We start from the raw sequence: 25,441 nt of genomic DNA, 5'->3' as shown, positions 1-25,441 counted from the left end.
ATAATAAAGAGATCCACGTTGTACAGGAAAACGTTTAAATTTTAAAATATGTATGTATTAGAGGACTGATGGAGATTTTCCTGGGTTTGAAGGAAGATGCACAAATCAGTGGTGGTCCAAGGCAAAGTGTATGTGTGATCAGCTTCCATGAAATATGGTTCTGGAAACTGTAGGCCTCCAGGGAGGAGTGACTATATGGCATGTCTTAGCATATGGAATGATAACCATCTGTGTCCCTTATGGGGCCCAGAAGGAGTCAGAAACTAAGAGACGAACAGGCATATAAACCTGGACAGTCGAGATAACAGCCATGTTTCCTGGGGACAGAGGGCAAACTGAATGTGTGGTCACTTTACCCTGTCAGTGGGTAGGGAGACAAACCCAGCATTGCACCAGCAGCCTGAAGAGTCCCTTCTCCCTTAGTGACCTCTGCTCAGATAAAGCCAGATCATTGACTATGCGGCAGAAAACAACTTCAGGGCAAGTCAGAGTGAAGCGGTTAGTGAGTTTATTAAATATTGAGACAGAGGCACATCTGAGGAGGATAATGCATGCTGAAGACAGATGTCATGCTTAGGTGTCTTTGCAATGGCTGAATATATGATCCTGTGGCTTTAAGTTACATGTGCACAGGCTGTCATTTACAAGAGTTTAAAGATTAAGCAAAGTTTAAAACTTTCGGTAAAAATTAAGTAAATACACGAACTGGTTTAGTTATTTCTCTTAAAGATTTTCCTTTTGATAATGGAATTGTAAAGTGTTTTTATGAGGTGCGTGGATGAGAGGTCACAAACATTCTGTTTTTACACATTTATTTACTTGTTTTGTAGGGAGGCACACATATGCCATGGCTCAGGTCATCAGGCTTGGTGACAAGCCCCTTTACCCACTGAGCCATCTCAGTGGTCCTTGCTGTCTCTAAGCAAGCTGGTGCTGAGAAGTAAACACAGGGCTTCTTAAGCTGTCACTGAGCTGTATCTCCAGCCCGAATTATTTGTTTTTAACACCTTTATTTGGGGTGTCTTTAGGAGAACATGCATTCTCTCTGTTGTCAATTTTGGCTTTGTCAGTTGTGTTGAATTTTTAAAAATGTTTCTGCCAAAGAAGGCAGTGATATCGCTCTATTCAGCTTTTCCTAAAACTTTGGCTTTACTGTACCCAAAGTAGTGTTTCTGTTCTCGGCCATGTCCCTTCTACAGGCTACAGAAAGCAAACAAGAGCCCAAATTCCCAAAGGATGATTGCAAGCCTGTCAAACTGAGGTCGTAGATGCTGTGTTCGGTGCTAAGGCTCAGTAGGCACTTGTGCTTACTCCTGGCATCCAATGCACTCAAGAACTTGGGAAAATGTTTTTATAGTAAAGGAATCTGGGTTAAACTGCAAAGTAGAAAAAAAAGTAATTTGCTTTAAAAATGTTCTGAACTTCAAAGGAACTGCCCTTGCATAGAAGGGGCCTTCTTGTTCCAGAATCTCATGTGAGCCTCCAGAGTAACTCTTTTGAAAAGAGAACTTGTGTGGAGAAGTATAAACAGATCTGGTCATGTGCCCAGCTCGGCTCAGGGCCACATTCCTCTGGTCCGGACTGCATTCAGCTTGCTTATAATGCTCCTGTTAATACCTCCTCACAGCTAGAGGAGCTCCAGTGAGAGCCAAGTTGAGACTGGAGAGTCAGCAACTTGAAAGAGGCAGTCCTGGATGAGGGTGGGGGTAGCTGCGGGAGGGGAGGCTCTCCTCCAAAGTTCTTAGCCACCTCTGTCCTTTCGTGGTGCAGTGAATTAGAGCCATGTGCAAGCACAAACGCTTTTTGTTTTGTTATTTTTGAGACTGGGTCTCTCTGTGTAACCAAACCCTGACTGGCCTCCAAGTAGCTATCCTCCTGCCTCAGCTTCCCAAGTCCTGTGATTATCCGGTGAACCGGTCACAGTCCCATGGTTCACCCTGCACGTTCTTCTTTGAGTGCCCTGTCTACACCGGAGTGTCTGCGTGGGGTTTAGGAAAGTCTGGTGAACTAGTGGGGACTGGCCTCTGGAGCAAGTGCAGCAGAGTGCGGCCCAGTGCGGGATGGGCCAGGAACTATGGGTTTGCGCACCATCTCGCAGTTGGCCGGAGGCCAGGGCCGGGGACTCTGGGCGCAAAGGCAGTAAGTAGGCGCCCCGCCACGCGGGCGGCTGGTGCAATCCCCTGCTCTCTTGCGTTGACAGCCAAGGCGGGTTGAAATTCTAAACTACAGGAGGAGCAATTGATCGCTGGCTCGGATGGTGAGCGCGGCCAATGGGGATGAGAGCTTCTGGGTAAAAGCCAATCAGTACATGGCCTGACACAGCGGACCAATGGGACGCCGACGCTGCGGGCAGGAGCCCGCCCCGCCCCAGCATCCGGAGACGCGGGTAGTTCGCGTGGTCTCTGCTCCTGCCACTTCCCCCACTGTCGCCTCAGCACCATGGACGCCGCCAAGCAAGTGGTTAACTTTGGGCCCGGGCCTGCCAAGCTGCCACACTCGGTAAGATGGCCGGGGTTCTGTCGGAGCGCGGGCATCGGGATGCAGGGCGTTGGGATGCGGCTGTCAAGATACAGACATCGGTGTGCGCGGCTTCGGGATGCCGCCATCCAGATGCAGCTCCTGAGGCCGAAGTGCGCCCCTGTGCAGAGGCCGGCGTGGACTCGGCGGGCACCTGCAGCCGCAGGCTGGGCCTCCCGGCGTCGTAGCCGCGCCCGCTCGAGCGTGCACGGGCGCGCGTGGGAGTGTGAATGAATGGGAGGTGGCGGGCGGGCCAGGGGCGAGCGTGTCTGTCTTCCGGGTGGCAGGCTAAGCTCGGGGCGTTGGGAACACAGTCCTCAGAATTCGGAAATGGAAAGCTGCCAGCTTCTGCCCTTCTCACCCATACTGAACCCATTCAGCCCCTAAGCCTTTCTCCTGGAAACTTGCTTCTCCCTTCCGTGCACCCGGGCTTCTGACTCTGTAAGGCTTTGGTCTGTTTGGCCAAGTTCCATTCGCTTGATCCGGGTGCCATCGCCTCTCGCACCCCAGCTGTGCGGAATGAGATGCCTCTCATGGCTTGGAGCCCATGAACCAGCTGCCGAAACTGCTATCTGATAACTGGTTGCCACAATGCTCGGGCATGGCCAAGGATTGTACAATTATCTATTGTTGAACCCTGGCGATCTCCCTGGGACACCGCGGCCTCTGTGGGGGTAGGAACAGGATCATGCTGTGTGAGACGGGTAAAAACGCCTTACTTTTGTGGGGACAACTGCACAAGCTGAGAACAGGGCTTATTCTGCGGTCATTGCAGTTCATCTTCCGTGGTGTTCTTTGCTGAACTGTGGGAACTTCTGCAGGCACCTTCTCCCTACTTTTAGAGTGGACTGTTTTGTTTTCTTTTGTTTTCTGGTCGGGTATGGTAAGGTAATGTCTCAGTACAAGCTAGCCCAGAATTTGCCTTGTACTGCAGGCCGGTGGTCTTCCTGCCTCCACTTCCTAAGAGAGGGTGTCTTAGTTACGGTTACTATTGCTGTGATCAAACATCATGACCAAAAGCAAATTATGGAGGAAAAGGATTATTTCACTCACAGTTCCATATAACCGTTCATTAAAAGCAGTGAGATTCTCTGTGAGTTCTAGGACAGCCAGGGCTACACAGAGGAACCCTGTCTCGAAAAACAAAACTAAAATAAAATTAAAAAAAAAAAGCAGTGAGGACAGGAGCTGATGCAGAGGCCATGGAGAGGAGCTGTTTATTGGCTTGCCTTTTTTATAGAACCCAGGACCACCAGCCCAGGGATGACCCCACCCACAATGGGCTGGACCGTCCCTCCTCAATCACTGATTAAGAAAATGCCCTACAAGTTTGCTTAGAGCCTGATCTTATAGAGGAAGTTTCTCAACTGAAGCTCCCTCTTTTCATTAACTCTGGCTTGTGTCAGGTTGACATAAAACTAGCCAGCACATAGGGATTACAGGTGTGTGCTATTAACTTCAATTTAGGAATCTTGATTTAGTTGAACTATAAAGATTAGAGAAGCTTTTAAAATTATTTTGACTGTCACCCATAAAGAAAAATGAAATGTATGAAAATTCTATATGTGAGGCTGGAGAGATGGCTCAGCAGTCTAGCTTTTGGCTAGAAGTCTTCTTCAAAAAAGTGATTTTGGTTATAAAATAAAAAAATTTATTTTTAAAAATTATGTGTATACCTGTGTGTCTGTGTGTGGGTATGTTGCTATGAGTTCAGGTGCCTGAGGAGGCCAGAAGAGTTAAGAGATGGTTGTGAGCCAACTGATATGGGTCCTGGAGATCAAACTCCAGGCTCCTGGAAGAGCAGTTTGTGCTCTTAACAGCTGAGCCATCTCTTCAGTCTCGGCTATAAACTTACAGATGTTTTTCAAGGAATTCACTTAGAAAACCACAAGGGGGTGTGTGGGGGGGTCAGGGCTGGAAAGATGGCTCAGCAGTTAAGAGTGGAGGGACCCCAGCTGAGTTCCCAGCACCCACTTTGGCTGGTTCACAACCTCTTGTACTTCCAGCTTCCACGTATTGGATGCCTTCTAGCTTCTGAGGGTAGACTCATAAATAAATGAACAATAAAGTAAATCTAGACCAATAAAAGTCAGTGTAAGGATCATTTCAGGTGGTTAGTAAAGGGATCTGGTAGAGAGCTCCTGCTTCTCATTTGCAAAGGCAGGTCCTGTTTGACCCCCAGCACACACACAAATCAAGATTCTGTTGTAGACCAGTGTTGCTTTTACTAGGTGAATGTATTCACTAAACTTTACTCAGTGTTTTTGATTGGTGTGATAGCTTTCTATCTGTCTGTCTGTCTATCTATCTATCAATCATCTAGCACAGTACAGTATCTCAACATATAATTTAATAATGTCTTGGTGTCTTTTGTTTTCTTTAAGCCAGATTGCCAGGTAGGGTTTAGACCTTCCTCAGTCTTCCACTAGTTAGGGTTACAGAACTAACAAGACCAATTCTTAGCTAGTCTCTTTTTGTTTGAGACAAGATCCCATTATAGAGCCCTGGCTGACCTGTAACTAATTATTTAGACCAGGCTGGCTTTGAACTCACAGAGATCTGCTTGCCTGTGCTTTCCAAGTGCTGGGATTAAAGGCAAGTACTACTAGGGTTTCTTTATAGAGCTCTGGCTGTCCTGGAACTTACTCTGTAGACCAGGTTGGCCTCAAACTTACAGAGATCCTCCTGCTTCTGCCTCCTGAGTGCTGAAATTAAAGGCATGCATGAGCACAACTGCTGAACCTTTCTTTATTATGACCATACTTTATTCATCTGCAAGGACTTATCTCTTGTCTCAGCAACATTCAACATATGGACAATCTTATTTAAGCAATCAGAGATTCTCTCTCTCATAGTTTAAAACTGATTTTTAATTTTCTGTTTTAGATGAGGAGAACATTTATCCTATTTTCTGTTTCTCCCTCCATCCTCCCTTCCACCCCTTCCTTTCCTTCTGCTCTCCTGAGTTCCTTTCTTTTGGTTCTGGGATCGAATCAAGGGCCTCCAGTGTACCCAACACATATTATACCACTGAGCCGTATCCCTGGCTTCTTTTTCCCATGTCCTTATAGGGGAATTGATATTGCTTATTTGATTTAGTAAGAGACATTTTTGTGAATGATGAGTTTCCCAATTAAGGTCACATCAGTAAATCCCCATTGCCCTTCAAAGGCTGCCTTATCAGAATGGAATAATAGTATGTAAAGTCAAGATGTAGCCCACAACTGAGAGAAAAATCTTCCTTTCAGTCTGGGCTGGATACATTTTCTCTTTCTGCCACCTTCTCCCTTTCCTCCACTTCCCCCCAGCTTTGCTGCAGATTAAACCCAGGGCTTCCTATGTGCTAGGCAACTGCTCTGTCATTGAACTTGATGTAGTAGAGCCCTAGCTCCTAGAGTTTATTTTAATTCATAGCAAGTTCTTGCCCATGCCACCTATCAGAATCTACCACTTTAGCCAGCAACACCCACATGAGAAACTGACCTGCCTGTATGATTTGGACATAACTAGTTTTTGTTCCTGTTAGTTCCTGAACTGAGAACTTTGTATGTTTAATAAATGAGCTTTAAGAGAGGGGCGAATGAGATTTGTAGGGGACACAGTCTCTTGAGTCAATTATGTTGCCCAATTTCAGGCCCAGCTTGTGTAAGTTGTACTGGTGAGGCTCTGAGAAGCTGAGGGAAGGGGCTCGGCAGTGCATGGGAACAGAAGCTGGGCCCCTTCTGGGCCTCTGCTCAGTTGGCGTTCCCCACCTCTCAGTTATATGTGAAGAGGGAAAGCTGTGCACAGCATGTTGAATTCCTTGTCTTTTCTTTTTCTAGGTGTTGTTAGAGATACAGAAACAGCTACTGGACTACAAAGGACTTGGCATCAGTGTGCTTGGTAAGATTTACTTTTGGATTCTGTTACTATCCCAGTTTAGTAGAACAGAAATGCCTCCAGCCCAGGCTTTACTTTGAGCGGTCTTCCTATAGGTACATTTAACTTCAATGTCCTGGGTGCACATTTGCTGGAGTCAAGGCTGAACTCAACCCAAGTGCTGGTGAGAAGTTTAGACATAGCTCATTGCTTCCTAATTGGTTTTTACTGATCACCAGCTGTGGGATTAGCCGATACTATACATTTGCATGAGGGTGCCACCAAGGGTCTGTAATATTGCTTCACATTCAGTGTAAAGTTTTTGTTATACTTAATAAGAACTTACAGAAATTAAAAAGTTCACAAGCCTCTATGGAGGTCTTGCTCATTAATAATTTCTTTATTAGACTTTTGCTCCTGTGAGTTTAGGAAGAGGACATCCAAGCTCTAAGTTTTATGTTTATATTATTTATTGATTTTTATTGCATGTTCCACAGGTGGCACTGTGTGAAGGGACTTCAGGGCTAGCTCTCTGTGTCTCTAGTTTGGGAGAAAGAGATAGAGCAGGGTCTGATAAGAACCTAATGATCAGTTAATGTGGCACTTGAAAAATCACTGCACTGTGACCTACTGCACTACAGGACTGATATGTTCACAGTTTCAATATCAGTGTGAATTGTCCTTTACATTAAGTGTGCATGTGCCCACCATCTGAACTCTGAGCTTTCTTCTTTTATTTTTCCGTAAATTTCACAAGCATTTCTGTTCAGTGTTATACACTGTTGTTTTTTTGCTTCCACAGAAATGAGTCACAGGTCATCAGATTTTGCCAAGATTATTAACAACACGGAGAATCTTCTGAGGGAATTGCTGTAAGTTTTTACAAGTATTTTTAAAAAAAGATACTGATTTTATTTTATGTGTATGTATGTCTGAATGTATGCATGCGCATTACACGGGAGCCTGCAGAGGTCAAAGAGTTAGAGCCCCTGGAACTGTAAATATAGATGGTTGTGAGCCACCATGTGCCTGCTGGGAACCGAACATGGATTCTCTGAAAGAGCAGTAAGTGCTCTCAACCACCGAGCCAGATCTTCAGCTCTTATTGCTGTAAGGCTTTTTTTTTTTTAGAAGACCAACTTGTTAGTTTTGTGCTGTATGACATAAACCTAGGCATCTGTTACATTATTTTCTATATTACACATTTTGTTTAGACTGTCCATAGTAAAAAAAAATCTTCTCGAGTACTCTCAAATTCCTTATTAGCACAGATTGCCTTTGACTTGTTACCATGGCTACATTTATGTGGTTGCTTTAGTTTTCTGTGATATTTCTAGAGATGTGAGGTAACTGTATCTAGGAAAGGTTTCTCAGTAGAGGGCATGAGGAAAAGTTTCTGGAGAAACTTTTCACATGTGTTTCCAGGATCTTTAAGAACTGCTGATCGTCTGCTTGGCTTGTCCCTCTCCTTTCTGCCTCAATAGCTTCTGTGGCACAGTCACAAACCAGTGCTGTCCTTGATGGAGGGGACATTTAGAACCTTAGCGTTGGCCACATGGCTAAGGGGCTCTTCTGACGGGAACCCTTGTTTACTTTATAGTTCTATCCTACGTAAGTTTCTGTCCCATGCCCCGCCTGTGGATAACATAAACCTGGAGCCCTGGCTTTTGCCAGCCTTCCTGGTGCAAGCCCCTCATGCCTGGCCTGGCCTGACACCTCTGTCTTAGCATTCATAGCGATGGGATGAAACACCATGACCAAAACACAACCTGGGGAGGACAGGGTTTGTTTGGCTTACACTTCCATGTTGTAGTCCATTGTTGAAGAAAGACAGGACAGGCACTCAAGCAGGGCAGCAGCTGATGCAGAGACCATGGAGGGGTGCTGCCTACTGGTTTGTTCTCGATGGTTTGCTCAGCCTGCTTTCTTATAGAACCCAGGACCAGCAGCCCAGGGGTGGCCCTGCCCACAGTGGGCTGGGCCCTCCTACAGCAATCACTAATTAAGAAAATGCCCTATAGGCTTGCCTACAGCCTGATCTTTAAGGAGGCATTTTCTCAATTGAGGCTACCTCCATTCTGATGCCTCTAGCTTATGTCAACTTGGCTTGCCACCTAATTGAGCTGACTGTAGGCCAAGTACAAGATGTGTACACAACACCTGTCGTCCATGCTCCTGCCACCTTGCTGCCCCTTCTTTTTGTTTCTGGTGCTGGAATTCTGTCCTTTGTCCATTCATTCCTGAGCTCTGACTATTATAAAGCCTGGGGTCTCTGCATTCAGTCTGACCGTCCTTTCCATCCTGAAGTCGAAGCACTTTTCACTTAGTCCTGACTTGTGTTTGGTTTTTGCTTACTCACCTAGACCTAGAGTTGTCAAAGATGGACTCCTCTCAGTGATGCCTGGCTCAGTATGATTGCAGGTGATGGATCTGATTCACCAACTTAAGCAAAAATAGGAATGTCTGCCTTGTGGTAGCCAAAGGAGGACATAGGAGCCTTGTTGGCACCAGGAGGATCTAAGGCCCTCTTTACCTGTGTGCCAGCTTTGCCAGGAGGCCACCAGTATTTGCAAGATTAGTACCTCTTGAGCGAAGATCTCTCAGCCAGATCCCATCAGCAGCTTTATTCACTGCTCATCTCCTGGGTTGGGGCAGCCATAATTGAAATCTGAGTGTTGAGAAGCAGAAAAGTATGGTTCCCTAATTAGTAAGAAAAGGAAGAAGTCACCATAGGTTTCTACCATCATCACCAAATCAATGTCAAAGAAACCAGTAAATAAATGACTAAATTGGGTAAGAGAGAGTGATAGTGAGACTTCACTGTATTTCTTTTTCTTTTAAGGTATGCATGTATATATTTGTGTGTGTGTGTGTGTGTGTGTGTGTGTGTGTGTGTGTGTGTTCATGGAGGCCAGAAGAGGACATCAGATACTCTGGAGCTGTAGTTATAGGCAGTTGGGAGCTGCCTGATTTGGGTGCTGGGAACCGAACTCAAGTCCTCTTGCAGTGCATGCACTTACCACTGAGCCATCTTCCCAGCCTCTGTAGAGCAAGACCAAAAGTATGCACTTGGTAGAGCACCCCTCATTCTCTGTCCTTGATGTGTGAGCTTATGTATTTACTGTCTCTTGTTTTTATGTCCAGGGATGTTCCCAACAACTACAAGGTGATCTTTGTACAAGGAGGTGGGTCCGGCCAGTTCAGTGCTGTCCCCTTAAACCTGATTGGCCTGAAAGCTGGAAGGTGTGCCGACTATGTGGTGACCGGAGCTTGGTCAGCCAAGGCTGCAGAAGAAGCCAAGAAGTTTGGGACTGTGAATGTCGTCCACCCGAAACTTGGAAGTTACACAAGTGAGTTCTGGAAGGTGAATGGATGGTGAGGTGGTGATTGGCCATGGCCCTTGCTGTTCCTTTGTTGCTGTCCTCTTGTCGGTAGTTACTCATCTCATTTGATTGTAGCTGTGGTACTCTACTAACTACTGTAGAATGATGAGAGTCTTGCTTGGCTAAAAGCCCAGGAGCCAATTTGGTGCTTGGTTTGGGGACCTCAGAGGCTCCAGTGCTGCTGCCCATGTCCTAGTCACCCCTTGTCTCCTTCATAGTAGATTGTAGTCCAGAAAACAGTCCCTTATCTAGGAGGATGGCTACAGTTGCTCTTCAGCTTATATTCTCCCAAGCTTCAGTGCTCTTGCTGGAGCATCCCCATAACAGTACCATGTGCCCTGCTGTGAATTCATCACTGACTCTGCCTGAGTCACATTTTACCCCTGGGATGTGGATTTGATGGGCTTTGCTGGAACCACATGGGCCCAGAGTGGGTAAGCACTGGGGTCCCGAGAAGGAGCTAGTAGACCAACAGGTATAGGGCAGATGGATGTTTGGTGACAAGAAAACTTTCAGGTAACCTCCATCTTCTTTGCTGGTCTATTTGATTTGTTTTTTTGAGACAGGATCTTTCTATGTACCCCTGGATGACCTGGTAGTCTTACATTTTTGGTTGTGAGCCTAACCTTTTAAGGGCTGAGCCATCTCTCCAGTCCGAGTTGGTAGACCGGATGGAGGGCAGGCTGGCCTTGGACTCAGAGCTGTCCTTCTGCCTTAGCCTCCCCAGTGCAGCACTACACGTGCACCTGTACACTTGGCCTCTGCGATGCATTTGAGTGTTATCTGTGCCCAATAAATCCAGAGGGTGTGACGGATCGTCTTCAGCTGTTAGTGGTGATTTGGCAAGGGTAGGTGGACAGGTGCTTGAACTTGCCAAGTACTTTGGACTCAGTAACCCCGTCAGGAAACTAACCTGTCTCCTGGGTGGTGTTATCTACATACGGGAAAAGGATGGACATGTGCAGAGCCTCAATTTGCCCTCTGTGACAGAAATTCCAGACCCAAGTTCCTGGAACCTCAACCCGGACGCCTCCTATGTGTACTTCTGTGCAAACGAGACTGTGCATGGAGTGGAGTTTGACTTCATACCTGACGTCAAGGGAGCAGTGCTGGTCTGTGACATGTCCTCAAACTTCTTATCAAGGCCAGTGGATGTTTCCAAGGTAGAGTATGAAAGGCTGGGTCAGGGAACCAACCGGTGAGTGTTTCTTTGAAGTGTTTTGATGTATATGCCCATAGGAAAGACCTGGGGGAGCCTGGGGCTGGCAGAGCCCCTCAAGCCAGGGTCGATATCGGCGAGCAGGCTGATAATAGCTGCTTATTCCATCACTAGCTGTCAGAACAGCTAAGTCTGTGGTAATGGTTGCTCACGGCCTACAAGAGTGGTTCTTGAGTTAGGTGTGGTGGCGCACGCCTTTAATCCCAGCACTTGGGAAGCAGAGGCAGGTGAGTCTGTGAGTTCAAGGTCATCCTGGTCTACAAAGCAAGTTCCAGGACAGCTAGAGCTGCTACATAGAGAAACCCTGACTCGAAAAATGGGGAGGGGGGATGGTTCTTGAAAACTTATTGGCAAGCACCCTGGGATTGGCATGTTCACTCCCAAGTCAGGAGAAGTTACAAAGCCCTGGGGTTTCTGAAGAACACCCCATGCCTTTTATCAACTTCACCTTGAAAGTCCACCAACAGCACATACAGACTTTAAGAGTGGTCTGCTAAGGCTGGGCAGGTAAGGGATGAGGGGCATTGTACCAAGTACATGCAATAAGAGGGGTCTGTAAAGAATTTAAAAACGGCATCCAAGCTAGCCAAATGGTTGTCTGCCTTTAAAATGATTTTTAAAAATTTATTATTTGGAGTGTGTGTGTTGTGTGCAGGTTTATGCATGTGTGAACTTGAGTGAAGGGAGAGATGCATGTATAAAGGTTAGAGGGCAACTTTATGGAGTCAGGAGTCCATTCTCCTTGTCCACCTTTATATGGTTCCAGGTGTAGCTCAGGTTACCAGATTTTCGTAGGAAGTGCCCTTACCCGCTGAGCCATCTCCTCATCCCACCCCCCTGTTTTTTGGGAGGGTAGTGGTAATGGTGTTTTAGATGAAGGTCAGAAATCCTACTGGACAAATTCTAAAAAGAGCTGTAACAGTTCTGCCCCCTCTCACTTCCCCTGCCTCTTGTATTTGTTTTTGAGACAGGGTCTCTACATAGCCCTGGCTCTCCTGGAACTCACTATGTAGACCAGGGTGGCCTTGAACTCAGAGTTCACCGTTATGGTGGGCCACCATGACCAGCTATGCCTCCTTTAAATGCGGTAAAATATACTTAAAGTAAAATTTATTATTTTAGTCATGTTTAAAAAATATATATATATATATATTTAGGCCAGCCAGGTGGTGGCTTTAATACCAGCACTCAGGAGGCTGAGGCAGGTGGATCTCTGAGTTCAAGGCCAACCTAGTCTACACATAGTGTGTTCTAGGACAGCCAGGGCTACACAGAGAAACATTGTCTTGAGTGAACAACAACAAAATTAAGTCTAAGTGTGGCAGCACACACCTTTAATCCCAGCACTCAGGAGGCAGATGGGTCCCTTAGTTTAATGGTGACCTGGTTTACATTTTGAATTCCAGGCCAGCCAGAGGTGTATAGTGAGAGCCTGTGTTTTGTTGTTGTTATATTTCTTATTTTTTTTCTTTTAAAGTGTGTGTGTATACACACACATACACACACACACACACACACACACACACACAACTTACCTATTATTATTGTTTCTGTGTGTGGATGCACGCTTGCCGTGGTGTGCGTGTGGCTGGCAGGGTCTTGACCTGCTGGACCACCTTGCTGGCCCCATTTTGACCACTTTTAGACGTACAGCTCAGTGGTGTTAAGCACATTAACATTGTTGGGCAGACTTCACCTCTGTCCACCTCCAAGAACTTTCAGATTTTGTACTGAAACTTTGTTCCTGATAAAATGCCACACCCCCAGTCTTTGCCAACTATTATCCAACTTTATTGAATCCTGTTAGTGGCATCATATTTGTTCTTTAATGCTTGGCTTAATTCACTAATGTCAGAACTCCAGGTTTAGACTAATACTCCATTATATAGGTCTATGGTATTTGGTTTATAGCCACATCTTATATTTTTAAAGAAGGGTCTCACTGCTCATCCCAGCGTGGTCTCAAACTTGAAATCCTCCTGTCTCCCTCCTTCTTGGCAGAATTCCACACATTTGGCCATTCCAAATCATGTCAGTTGTAAACCATACACCCTTACTTGATTTCCTGGAGTGATACAGAACGTGTATCTTGCCCAGCAAAATGTCCTCAAGAACCGTTAGCCATTGGTATATTCTAAAGTTCTGCCTCGGGTGTCTCACCCCTCGGCTGCGTTGCTGCAGCCCCCTTCACGGCAGCTTCTCTAAGTGGAAGTTTGCATGAATTGCTTTTGACCTAATTTTTTTTTTTTTTAGTTTTATTAATTTTATTTCATGTGTATGGATGTTTGGCCTGCATGCATGTATGTGTGCCACATGTGTGTCTGGTGCTGGCAGAGGTCAGAAGAGGGCATTGGATCTCCTGAAACTAGAGTTAGAGATGGTTGTAAGATACAATGTGAGTCCTGAGAATTGAACCCAGGTCCTCCACAAGAGCAGCAACTGCTCTAAACCACTGTACCATCTCTGCAGCCTGTTGATTAAAGGTTTATATTTTGACCATTTCGATACCCAATTAAAAGATATGTAACTAAAATTTTTGTCATTTAATAGTTATATAAATACATTTTCTAGATTAAATGATAGTATTTCATTTTGGTTACAAAAGATTTGGAGGCTCCATTTTCTTTTTTTTTAATTCTGCAGTGTTGGGTATGAAGCCCAGACTTAATGCATGGTAAGCATGCTTTATTAATGAACTATACCTCAATCCAGAGGTCCTGCATGCCAGGCTAGTTTTGAACTCACTATGAAGCCAAGGTGACTTTGAATTCCTGATCCTTCTGCTTCCATCTCCCAACTGTTGGGATTGCAGATGTGTACCACCAAGCCTGGATATTTAGTTAAAACAGTATTTTAAGATTTATTTATTTATTATTATGTTAATATTTTGTCTTCATTTATGTATATATGTGTACCATGTGGGCGCCTGGAGCTCTCAGAATTGTTAGATCCCCTGGAACTGGAGTTACAGATGATTGTGAGTCACCGTGTGGATGTTGGGAAACAACCAGGTCCACTGTAAGAGCAACAAGTGCTGTTAACTGCCGAGCCATCTCTCCAGTCCTGAGAGGGGCTGGCCTAGAGACTGGTGTGGAAGTAGAACAAGGATTGTGAGAGCGTGTCCTGGGACTTCACAGGGCTGGGCACAGGAGGCCTCTTCCTGGCAAAAACCAGGCCTTGGGTCTCAGCACTCAAAGTGCTGACTTGTTTTGGGTAGAGATTCCTAAAAAATTCTTGCTTTAAAAAAATTATGCTGAGAGAAGAACTAGACATCAGCACTGCATCACGTAGGGGATGACCACAGATTCCCTCTAAAAAGCCGATGTGTCTTTCTTTCTTTTTTAAAGTTTGGTGTGATTTTTGCTGGTGCTCAAAAGAATGTTGGCTCTGCTGGGGTGACGGTGGTGATCGTCCGTGATGACCTGCTGGGGTTCGCCCTCAGAGAGTGCCCTTCAGTCCTTGAATACAAAGTGCAGGCTGGGAACAACTCTTTGTATAACACACCTCCATGTTTCAGGTAACTCTGTCTGGGGTGCTGTAGTCTTCCATCAGAGTGGAGGTAAAGTAGAATGTGCTTGATTAACCAGTGACCGAAGAGCCCCAAACACACTCAGCATTCTTTGTGCAGCTCGCCTCCTGGCCTCTAGGTACTGTTTGGTCAGTTTTTCTTGTTGCCCTTTTTGTGGAGATAACAATCTTGGTTTTTGCTTGATCTTGATAATCCAGGCACTGACTGTTGACCGTTAAATACCCACAGGCTCTCTGTAGATAAAGTACCATGGCCTGTGTCTCAGACAAACAGGGCGGCTTTCCAGAAGAACAGGGTCAGACTAGGGTAAGGGTGCCAGAGTTTTCTTTCCTTCTTCCTTCATGCAGAAAATGCCTCCCACACACAAGAAAGAGAAGATTTTGGACTTCACATTTGGATGGGAGTTTCCCCTGTGTTTCTATGTCATTCACATGATAGAGAACAGTCTCTGTGTCTCCCCACTTTGCTTAGGAGTAGAGTGTTCTGGGGTTAACTTTTCTGGCCACCCCTAACTCTTACTCCTGGAGCTAGACTAAACATGTTTCTAAGATGCATGTTGGCCCAGGGGTGACATGGGGCTCAGTTTTATCCCACTTCCCTCCGGGGGTTCCAGGCAGTGGGGAAATACCAGTGAACACCAGTCAGGAAAAAAAAGCCAAAGACAAGGGTGGTGAAGGTGCTACTGGGGACCCCATGGGCAGGGTTCCTAGAGGAGCAGTTGAGGTGCCAGGCTTGTGGGGCAGGAGGTTAGAAGGTAGGGCCACATACCCACCTTACAGCTCAGTCTTCCGGGGAAGAGAGAAGGTTGAGACCCAATGTGATGGAATCACCTCCAATCTCAAGACTAGGAGGTGGAGTCAGGAAGATTGCAACTGGGCTACATGGTGAGACTCTATCTCAAAATCGAAATAATGTGAGAAGGTAGGAGGAGATGGAGTGAAGACTGTCCTGGAAATGTGTCCAGAGGCCAAGTAAAGAGCCAGGGTGAGCAGTACACTCTCAGGCATCTTTTCTGGGGCTTTAAAGAAATGTGATGAGCGTGTTCACACATGGTTCGTTAATGTTTTGCTGAACACCCCTTTAGGAACAGTGGGAGAACAGGCTAGATGTCTGGTGGGAAGCAGAAAAGGCTGGACACGTGGAAAGTCCACATCCCAGCCTCCTTGCTAAGCCTCAGCTGACCTTGACCTCCCCCTTTGGCCGTTCCCTGGGATGGAAACCCCCTCTCTAGGACTTCCTTGCCTGAGGTGCTGAGCCAGAAGCAGCAGAAAAGGAGCAGTTTCTTCCTCAGATTGCAACAGTCTCTCAGAGCAAGTCAGGGTGGCGAATTCTTAGACTGAAACTGAGCCAATGCATAGAAGGTGAAAGGTAGGGCTGGGTGGACTCCCAACCCAATTGCTCCCCACCCCCCTGGTTTCTTTTCTTCGTTGATGAGATGAAAGAAGAAAACTTTGTGTGCTTCAGTGTGGCTTGAAGTCCTCGAAGTTCACTGTAGTGCTTTGACATTCAGGGTTAGAGTGGGCCCTGAGAACTGTTTGGCTGTTCTGGATAAACTGGGTCATGGGTTGTTACTCAGCAGCCTCAGGCAGGAACTGGGCTGGAATAAAGGGCTATGATGACATTCTTTTTAACCCTTTAGTAACACTCAGCCCTGTTAGCGGGTAGAGGAGAAGATATTAAACAACCTTTCAAACTTCACAAAACACTATTTATACATATTGAGCTGCTAAGCATAGATTGTTTTTATCTGCAATAAGAGGAAAACAATGTCTTTTATCCAATCATCTTTTTTTTTTTTTTCTTTTCTGTGTAGCTTTGGAGCTTGTCCTGGAACTTGCTCTGTAGCCAAGGCTGGCCTCGAACTCATAGAGATCTGCTTGCCTCTGCCTCCCAAGTGCTGGGATTAAAGGTGTGCGCCACCACCACCCAGCTTATCCAATTATCTTATTTCAGTTGGTGAAAATATAAGATATAGGCATGGAGACATTTATCTGTAGTCCCAGGACTTAGGAGACAGAAGAATCAGGAGTTCAAGGTCATCTTTGGCTACTTAGCAAATGCAGGGGTAGCATATGGCCTGTGCAGAAGCCCTTGAGAGGAGAAGCTGGAACCCTGAGGGTGTTCGGGAGTTGACCTTGGGGAGGGCTAACTGCATGAAGGTTTTCACAAGCTTCTGAAACAGTTATGACACCTGATCCCCCAGCCCAGGAGCTCATCTGCAGCCTGGAGACTTCTGGTGACCTCTTCTAAACTCTGACACACAGGGTATAATTTATATTGTTTTAAAAATATATAAAAATAATACTAGCAAAAGTTTCCAAGTGAACTGTTACCAGGGAAACAGTGCCTGCCTATCCAGTCACCCCTCATTAATCATCAAAGACTCATTCCAGGACCCCCCAAGGTGTCAAACCTCCTTTTAAACATGGCATACTATATAGCTATATACATTCTCCTGCATGCTTTAAGTCAGCTCTAGATTATTATTAATACCTAGTATTATGGAAATGTTCCAAATAATTTATATACTGTATTGGGTAAGAAGTAATGAGAAGGAAAAGATTTGTTTATATTCATTCCAGACGCTGATTTTGAAATTTTGTCTGTACAAGGTTGGCTGAATCCACGGTTGCCAAACTCATGAATTTGGGGGGTCAGCTGTATACTGTCATTTATTTATTTGTGTCAGTGAACTGTGAACAGTGCTGTTCAGACTTGTGTGAATTCCTTTTTCAACCCAGCAGTGTACCATGGGCATTCTATCACATTAGGTTAAATGCCTGCTCCCTTTCACCTTTCTCTTCAAAGCTGTACGCTATTCCAAAGAACAGGCTTGCCGTGGTTTAGTCAGTTCAGGTAGGTTTAAATGGTAAGCCTATTTGGTGTGTGTATAGGTAGCCCATTTAGAACTGAAGGCATCCGTTAGTTAAAAGTATGCACTTCTGGTGGAAAGAATCGAGTCCACTGTGGGCTACTCCTGCCAGGCCCTGTGCTAAGCATGGGTTGTGTGGGAGACAAGAAGTCTGAACACTTGGCCTAGAAAGGGATGATTCTGTGTTGTGGCTGGGCCTCCTAGAACCAGGAACACAAACCTTAAACCATCTATTCTCCACTTCTGTTTTCGTTTGTTTTGAGAATAGGGGCTTGCCATGTAGTTCAGGTTAGCCTGGAATTCTTATGTAGCCCAGGCTAAACCATCCTGCTGTCGCAGTCTGCCATGTGCTGAGGTTTACAGGTAGGTTGCGCTCCACTTCTGATCCTTGCTTCTCTAGCCAGGATGTTGTTGGCTTCTCTATTTAGCTAGGATCCGTTAGGATTCACCTTCTACTTGGGGTGAGCTAATCCAGTTCTGCTTTTTCCCATTGCCGGCTGAGAAAATCCCAGGGAAGTTGCTGGTTGGTCTAGTTAAGTCTCCTGCCACCTCTTGTGACCAAGGGAGCAAATCTTGCTGCTGGATCTGCATGTTGGATGTGGGGGTAGAGCTGAGAAGAGCAAGAGAGGTGTCCACCTCAGGTAGTGATGACTCCTCGTTCTCAGTGGTAAAGACACGGCTTACATTTTCATGGGGACTAGTCCTGTGTGGAATCCGTGGTGTCTGCCACTGCCCCTACCCAGTTGTGGGTGCTGACTTGGGGCCCTAGGAGAGAAAAGAAGAACGGTGGGGCTTCCAGCCTTCTAGCATCAGGATATAAGACATAGACATGCTCACAGAAGTTTAAAATAAAGGAGTGGGTGGCAAGACAAAAGCAAAACCAACCCCCACAACCCTATATGGGTCATATGAGCAAGGGACTCTGGGGATTCAGGAGGTGAAGAGTTAGCTTAGGGTGGGGTTGGGGGGACAGTCTAAAGCAGTGGTTCTCAACCTTCCTGATGCTGTGACCCTTTAATACAGTTCCTTGTGTTGTGGGGACCCCCAACCATAAAGTTATTTTATTGCTGCTTCTTAACTCTGATTTTTCTACTGTTATAAATCATAATGTAATATCTGTGTCTTCTGATGGTCTTAGGCAACCCCTGTGAAAGGGTCATTTAATACCTCAGGGTCACCACCCACAGGCTGAGAACCACTGGCCTAAAGAGCTGGGGATGTGTGGTCTGGGTGTCATGGAGCATATGCAGCAGGCCCTAGTGAGACTGGTGTGGCATTATGAAGGTGCACTATGTTGCCTCTTAAAAATGCTACATGAGCTACAATTGTGTTGGCCTAGTTCTTGGCGTGCTCTTCAAGTGGTCTGCTTTTACCCATTTGTAATGATGCTAAAAGTGTCAGTGTGACTCCTAATGCCGGTTTGCTCACATGTCCTTTTGACTTTTGCAGAGGTGAACTTAATGGTGTGTTTCATCCCTGTTTTAGCATCTACGTCATGGGCATGGTCCTGGAATGGATCAAGAACAATGGTGGAGCTGCAGCCATGGAGAAGCTCAGCTCCATCAAATCCCAAATGATTTATGAGATCATTGATAATTCTCAAGGATTTTATGTGTAAGTCAATGCATCGTATCTCTTGTGAGTTGTAAACATTGAGACTTACCTTTTCCCAGGACACTGGCATACTGGTGAGTGATGCTCCCATGCCTCACGAGCTAGGGTTCGAGATAGGGACATTCTTTGCTCTTGGGAAATCCCAAGTCATGTCAGCAAACAGTCTGACCTGGGGAAGTACGCCTTGTAGTCTGGGGTAGGACTCCCCTCTTTACACTCCCCCTGTGACTCTGGAAAATGGTTGGAGGAAGCTATCAGCTTTGCCTAAAGCTTTCTATTAGTCCCTTAGGCTGTAAATCCCTATTCCTGATTCCACTCCCTCCATGGGCTTGTGTGCAATACATGGACATTTTGCTTGTATAGGTCAGACTCCTTGTCAGTCCTCACCTTCCATCTTGTTTGAAACCAGGTTTCTTTGTTTTTCAGTTTCGTTTACCAGGCTAGCAGTTCCTTGAACTTCAGGGGTTCTCTTCCCATCTTACCTTAGAAGCACTGGGATTACAGATGCATTCTGGGACTGCAGATGCATTCTATCCCATCAGGCTTTATGTGGCCTCTGGGAATTTGAACTCAGGTCCTCATACACTATAAACACTTTGCCCACTTAGCCACCTCCCTACCTCTCCTTCCCCCGTTATCAAAGTTCACTACCTCCCTTATTCTAGGACAGGTGTCCCCATCCCTGGCCTGCAGTCTGAATGAGATTGGCTATGGCAGGGTTGACTTTTATCTAGTTGCACACTTTCATGACAAAGGAAAGGGGGAGTCATGTGTTGATCACTGGCTGTGTTTGTGAGGTCTAAAGATAATGCACAGATCTTGAAGGTGCTTCCTGGGGCCACTGTAATAAAGCACCGATGAACTTGGCAGCTTCAAACAATAGAAATTCTCAAGTTTTAGAAGCCCAGAATTCAAGATGAAGATATTCTTGATTTGGCTCCCTCCAGAGACTAGGGCAGACTCTTTCTTCTCCTCCAGATTGTTCCTGGCTTAAGCTGCATCATCTTGGTCTTTAGTGGTCTTTTCCTTTCTTGTTTTTCTGTTTCATGAGAGTGAGCCAGTGGATTTAGGTGTCCCCAATACTTCAGGATAATTTTGCTATTCTTTTGAGACATGTTTGTACTATGTATCCTAGGCTGGCCTTGAACTTCCTGTGTAGCTCAGACTGGCTTTGGATTTGTCCTGCTGCCTTCCCTTCTTAAGGGCTGGGATTGTGGGCATGGGTTGACACACCCACCTGTGCTGCATGGTAGCCTCATGTCAAGATCATTATTATCATTTTGTTGGCAAAAGACAAGTTTTCCAAATAGGTCAGATTCATGGACTCCAGATGATGAGAGATGGACATGTGTCCACTGTCCAACCTATCAAAACGGGCTTCTTGCCATAATGCCAAATGGGAGGCACCTACGATAGTGCCTAGGACTTAGAAGCATCATGGATAGTAATGACATTTGATCTTCCCCAGCCCTCAAGGTGGGCACAGATGTACACAGATATAACATGTGGTATGTGAATGTGTTATTTATATATCCAATTCCATATTTGTATATAAACGTCTATATTCACTGAGTAAGCCAGGACTTCCTTTTTTGGGGTGGGGGGTGGGTTTCGAGGCAAGGTTTCTCTGTATAGTTTTGGTGCCTGTCCTGGATCTCGCTCTGTAGCCCAGGCTGGCCTCAAACTCACAGAGATCCGCCTGCCTCTGCTTCCCAAGTGCTAGGATTAAAGGCATGCGCCACCACTGCCCAGCCAGTTTTGAGCTTTTATGACATGATGGTTTTATTTTTTTTCCTTTCATGAAGGGGTGGATAATTTGGGGGCATGAGCTGCAAGTCCAGATCTTTGAGTCTTTTAAGTGTTCAGCCACCTGTAGGCCCAGCTTGTCTGCCACCTTTCAGAAAGAACTGTATGCTTGTGCTGTGTGGCTGACATGAGTTGGAAGCCATGTAAATGACCCACTGAATTGTCACAGTGTGAAGCACAGATAGTGTGAAACAGAGACATTGCTGTTCCTAATATTCAAGTACAGGGCTGAGTCTGACAGAAATGAGATAAAAGTCAGCAAGCGAATGCTAACCTGCGTGAGTGAGACTTTTTTCCTCTGGGTAAATTATAATGTTCTGAGGAAGAGTTTTTTCCTTTTCATTTAATTTCCTTATTGTGGGTCTTTTTAACTCATCTGTTTGTTTTATTTTTGAGACAGGGTCTCATTTGGCCCCAGCTGGCCTTGAAATCACTATGACCCTGAACCCTGGTCCTCATGGTTCTGCATCCTGATTGCTGTGGTTTGTACCACCAGAACCTAGAACCTTCTATATGTTATGCATTCCGTCAGCTGAATGCCAGCCTCAGCCCCAGATACTGTTTAAAAACCTGTAGATTTGTTTATGACATTATACCCGTGAGAAATACAGCTGGAATAATAACCATGCTTTTCAGATGTCCTGTGGAGCGCCGGAGTAGAAGCAGGATGAATATTCCATTTCGCATTGGCAATGCCAAGGGAGACGAGGCTTTAGAAAAGCGATTTCTTGATAAGGCGGTGGAACTCAACATGATCTCCTTGAAGGGACACAGGTAAGCACACCGCATCTCCAGGCATGTCAGAGGAAGAATGAAACAAACCCAGGACCTTGCACAGCCTGAGCGGTAGTTTCAGACTTGCTGGCATCAACCCACTTCTGGCTGGGTTGTCGTGCATCTTGCACAGGGTTGCATCCACACTGAAAGTGCCCGTGGTAGGGCTGGCCTGCTCCACTCTGGTGTTAGACCATCACTGGGCTCAGTTGAACATCAGATACCCTGAGCAATAAACGTCCTCACACAGGAGACCTGCAGTAGCTGAGTGCTCAGTCTGTCTGGTTGGGATTGTTGCAAAGCCTGGCTAGTAGTATCACCCCAAACCCAGTTACCCTTTTCATCTGGCTTTCCCCCCCCTTCTTTAGCTTCTTCTTTATCAAAGGAAATAGTTTGGGTATGACCAAAGTCCAGTGTATGCATATATGAAAGTGTCAAAGTGAAACCCATTAATTTGTACAAATAACATTAATAATTACTCTAAAAATGTGACTAGTCTGAGGTAATCCAGTGTGAGCATGGTGGATGACCTTCATGCACAAGGGCTCTCCTTCATGACTCAGACGCCTTGTGCTACCGCCTGGGGATGGTTGGCAGGCGTGAAGTTGAGTACTCTGGCCTCAGGGTTGCCACTCTAGGAGGGGCAGTTAATTCAAAGTGTGTTGTGCCGAAATAGATGCCTTTTAAATTTCACTTTTGTTCTGTGTTGTTGAGGATCAAGCCTGAGCCTCCTGTATGGTAGGCAAGGGCTTTAACCCTGACATGCCTTCTCCTCATGATATTCTTGGTCTTCATGGTTGGGTCTCTGTTGTTCTAGGTCAGTAGGAGGCATCCGTGCCTCTCTGTATAATGCTGTCACAACTGAAGATGTGGAGAAGCTGGCTGCCTTCATGAAGAATTTTTTGGAGATGCATCAGCTGTGAACATGACTAGCTACACTCTGCCTGTGAGCCACATGCAGAGTCCAGAGTAACTTGGGATTGATTGGCTACAGAAACTTAACAGACCTGGATTTTTTTTTTTTTTTTCCAAATACATGCTTATTACAGATTCTTCTTCCAAGAATAACAACTAAACATCCAGGGCTCTGCAGAACTGATGAGACTACCAGCTAACGGCCGCCTTCATTCTGACTTGACCTGGAGGCAGCGTCAAAGCTTTCCTGTTGCTTTTCTAACAAAGTCAGCCTGGTATCTCTGCTGCTCCTGTCTCTAGGTGGATTGCAGCCCTTGCCTTGGACTTTGTTCTGACAGTTCCGATTAGTTATTTTTGGGTTCACAGGAACATACCACAAGGAGGCTAGGAGCGCTATGTGCTAGATCTGACAGCAGGGGGTTTGCTGGGTTCTGCAGCTGTTGGGTAAAGTCAACAATGACTCTTTGGAGCTTTTTGGATCTGTATACTGCTATTCTCATAAAGAGATGAAAGTGACATACTATATGAGTGCTTATATAGTGAATGTGTTTTTAACACCATACGGTTTATATCTATGCCTTTATATTTCTAATGAAACAGTTGTATAGATGCTTTTAGAGCTTGTTCAGCTTTGTGCGTGACTGTCCTCTGCTGTGGACAGTCGCACCCTCTCACCTACTCCTTTTTAAAGCTGCTTCGTAAGAAAGACCTAGAAGTTCCACGACTCCACTTTTCCTAGTCTTCTCACAGGTGGAAGAAATGGTTGCTTCTTTGCTTTTTCGTTAGGTTGTTAAACAAAACTCAGTTGCCCTTTCACCCCCATGAACTGTGTTCACGTGGCTGTTTTTATGATTTGACCAGGGCAATACTACACATTCCAGATCTTTGCCGAGGTCTTTCCCCACCATTCATATGTTGTTAGTGTTTTCTGTTGACTATGTGAAGAACATTAAAGTCCTAAAGCATCTAAACCATTGCCTGTGAATTCTTCTGCTTGCCTTCTAGACATTCCGGACAGGAAGCCCAGGGTCTAAAGTAGCCTGTGATAGAGCAGTTTAGTCCAGACAGGTGTCAGGCTAGCTCTCATGCAACTCAGTGTGGTTGCTTACCTTTTCCTTTTGGAACAGACACAATCAGCAGAGTCCCTTCCAGCACAACTCCCAGCATGCACTTTTGTGAACTCTGTCCCTGTTCAGAAAAAAGCCGGCAGAACAGTTTTGAGCTCTTCCTGGTTCATTTGATTTCATGAGGAGAAGACACTGACTGATTGGTTCTCCTGGTCAGGTTTCACTTTCTCATTTGTAGAAGGATGGAAATAATACCCGGCATTGCAGGATGCCTGTATTGAAAACAAGTCTTGTTTGGAGGTGTGACAAACCATCACAGTGTTCTGCAAATGCCAAGAGCCAGCCTGTGGAGTCAACTAAGGGTCCACAAACAGCGGTAGTGCTCAAAACTAACCCCCCTTTTTTCCTTGTGTTTGTGAACCCCATTGTCTCCACTTCAGCCCTTCCTGTCACAGGCAGCCCTGCTGTGACCAGCCTTGGATTATCTCAGTACCTGTCTCTGCCCCATCCACCCCTCCCAGCACGGCCACTTGGACTGACTTTCTGCTCTGTGTTTGGCTACATGAATGGATGATCAAGGCTTTATAGTGTAGCAGTCAGAGCTTCCTAACATCTGCCTGGCTTCCTGTCTGCTGTGCTAATGGTTCTTAGAGTGTTTCTCTTACGTGTTTGCCCATGCCATGCTAAGCTTCGAGCTCCTGCCCAATTCAGTAAGACCAGTCTTTCTGCACAACATCTGCTGCCTCTTTACTTCTTCCTGTTACTTTCTTTGTTGTCATGGAGATGACCATTTTATCTATAGGCCCATTTCTCACCCCTTTGTGATGCTGAGGTGGCCGCTTGTCTGTCTTGCATGTCGATGTTTAGACTGCTTAATGAACACAGAGCATAGTGCCCTGTTTCTTAGTGTTGCAAACAGCGTAGGGCAGTAAAGGTGGAATGCAATCTCAGCACATGGATTTTATAAAATATCAAAAGCTTAGTGTACAATGCAATTTCTACTAACAGTTTGACTAGGATCCTATAGTCGAGTGGGGAAATTTAAAACTCCAAGAGGTTTCTAGAATTAGCTTTACCATTTGAAAGCTTTTGGAGGGAGCCAGTTGTCTGGCCCTGGTAGACAGACTTTGGAGCACAGATCTTAGAAAATAACCAGAGCATAAAATGTGACCTTTGTATGCCACAAGAGATGAGGTGATGCCAGTCTGCTGATCACATGGAGGGTGATGGGAGGGGATGCTGGGGATGCATCAGCTGTGGAGACTTTGGGATGGGAACCTGCTGGCCTGTCACTGAAGGTTAGGAACAAGGCAATAGGGGAAACTTTGGGGTCCCCATGAGGCTGGGTGAAGGACTGACCCGTGATCTTTGGTATTTTCTAAACTGCTTCAGAAGTTTGTTTTTCTCTTTCACAGTTCTTTAAAACCAATTTATTTATTTTCAGTTTATGGGCATTGGTGTTTTGCCTGCATGTATGTCTGTGTGAGGGTGTTGGATCTCCTGGAACTGAAGTTACAGTTTTGAGTTGCCATGTGGGAATTGAACCTGGGTCCTCTGGAAGAGCAGCCAGTGCTCTTAACCATGGAGCCATCTCTCCAGCCCTTTTTCACAGTTCTTTATGACACATAACATGTCCTGATATCATCCCAGTGGGGAAAGACCTTCATATCTTCTGTTGAAGCAAAGTTAAATGAGTTTTCTATCAAATACTATAAAACCTGTGGTGATGGCAAGGAATTAAAATCTTTTTATGTCCTCCACCTCGTAAGACTTTTATGCAAATGTTTTAGTCCCCCATTACAACACAGTAAAACCTTTGTTTACACAAAAGCCCAGGTCCATTCTTAGCTTAAAGTGGCCCCTTCCCCTTCACTTCCTGTACACCAA

At 45.6% G+C, this 25,441-nt stretch overlaps 1 protein-coding gene and 1 non-coding gene across 2 annotated transcripts; one reads left to right on the top strand and one right to left on the bottom strand.

Annotated features, from left to right (window-relative positions):
- Window positions 1-2,315: 2,315 nt before the first annotated feature.
- On the top strand, window positions 2,316-23,458 carry Psat1 (phosphoserine aminotransferase 1). The gene is made up of 9 exons (XM_036206811.1): window positions 2,316-2,499; window positions 6,339-6,399; window positions 7,178-7,247; window positions 9,520-9,725; window positions 10,749-10,921; window positions 14,325-14,494; window positions 18,864-18,992; window positions 21,435-21,572; window positions 22,390-23,458. Exons 1-9 carry the CDS (start codon window positions 2,440-2,442, stop codon window positions 22,493-22,495), a joined length of 1,113 nt encoding a protein of 370 aa, XP_036062704.1. The 5' UTR covers window positions 2,316-2,439; the 3' UTR covers window positions 22,496-23,458.
- On the bottom strand, window positions 11,838-11,901 carry LOC118576858. Its single transcript, XR_004944057.1, has one exon. It is a non-coding gene; the product is annotated as a U7 small nuclear RNA (small nuclear RNA).
- Window positions 23,459-25,441: the final 1,983 nt, after the last annotated feature.

Source organism: Onychomys torridus, chromosome 1, assembly GCF_903995425.1.
Source record: "Onychomys torridus chromosome 1, mOncTor1.1, whole genome shotgun sequence".
In the NCBI taxonomy this organism is placed as follows: Eukaryota; Metazoa; Chordata; class Mammalia; order Rodentia; family Cricetidae; genus Onychomys; species Onychomys torridus.
Note: the sequence above shows the minus strand (reverse complement) of the source record. Positions and strands in the feature narration are given on the sequence as shown.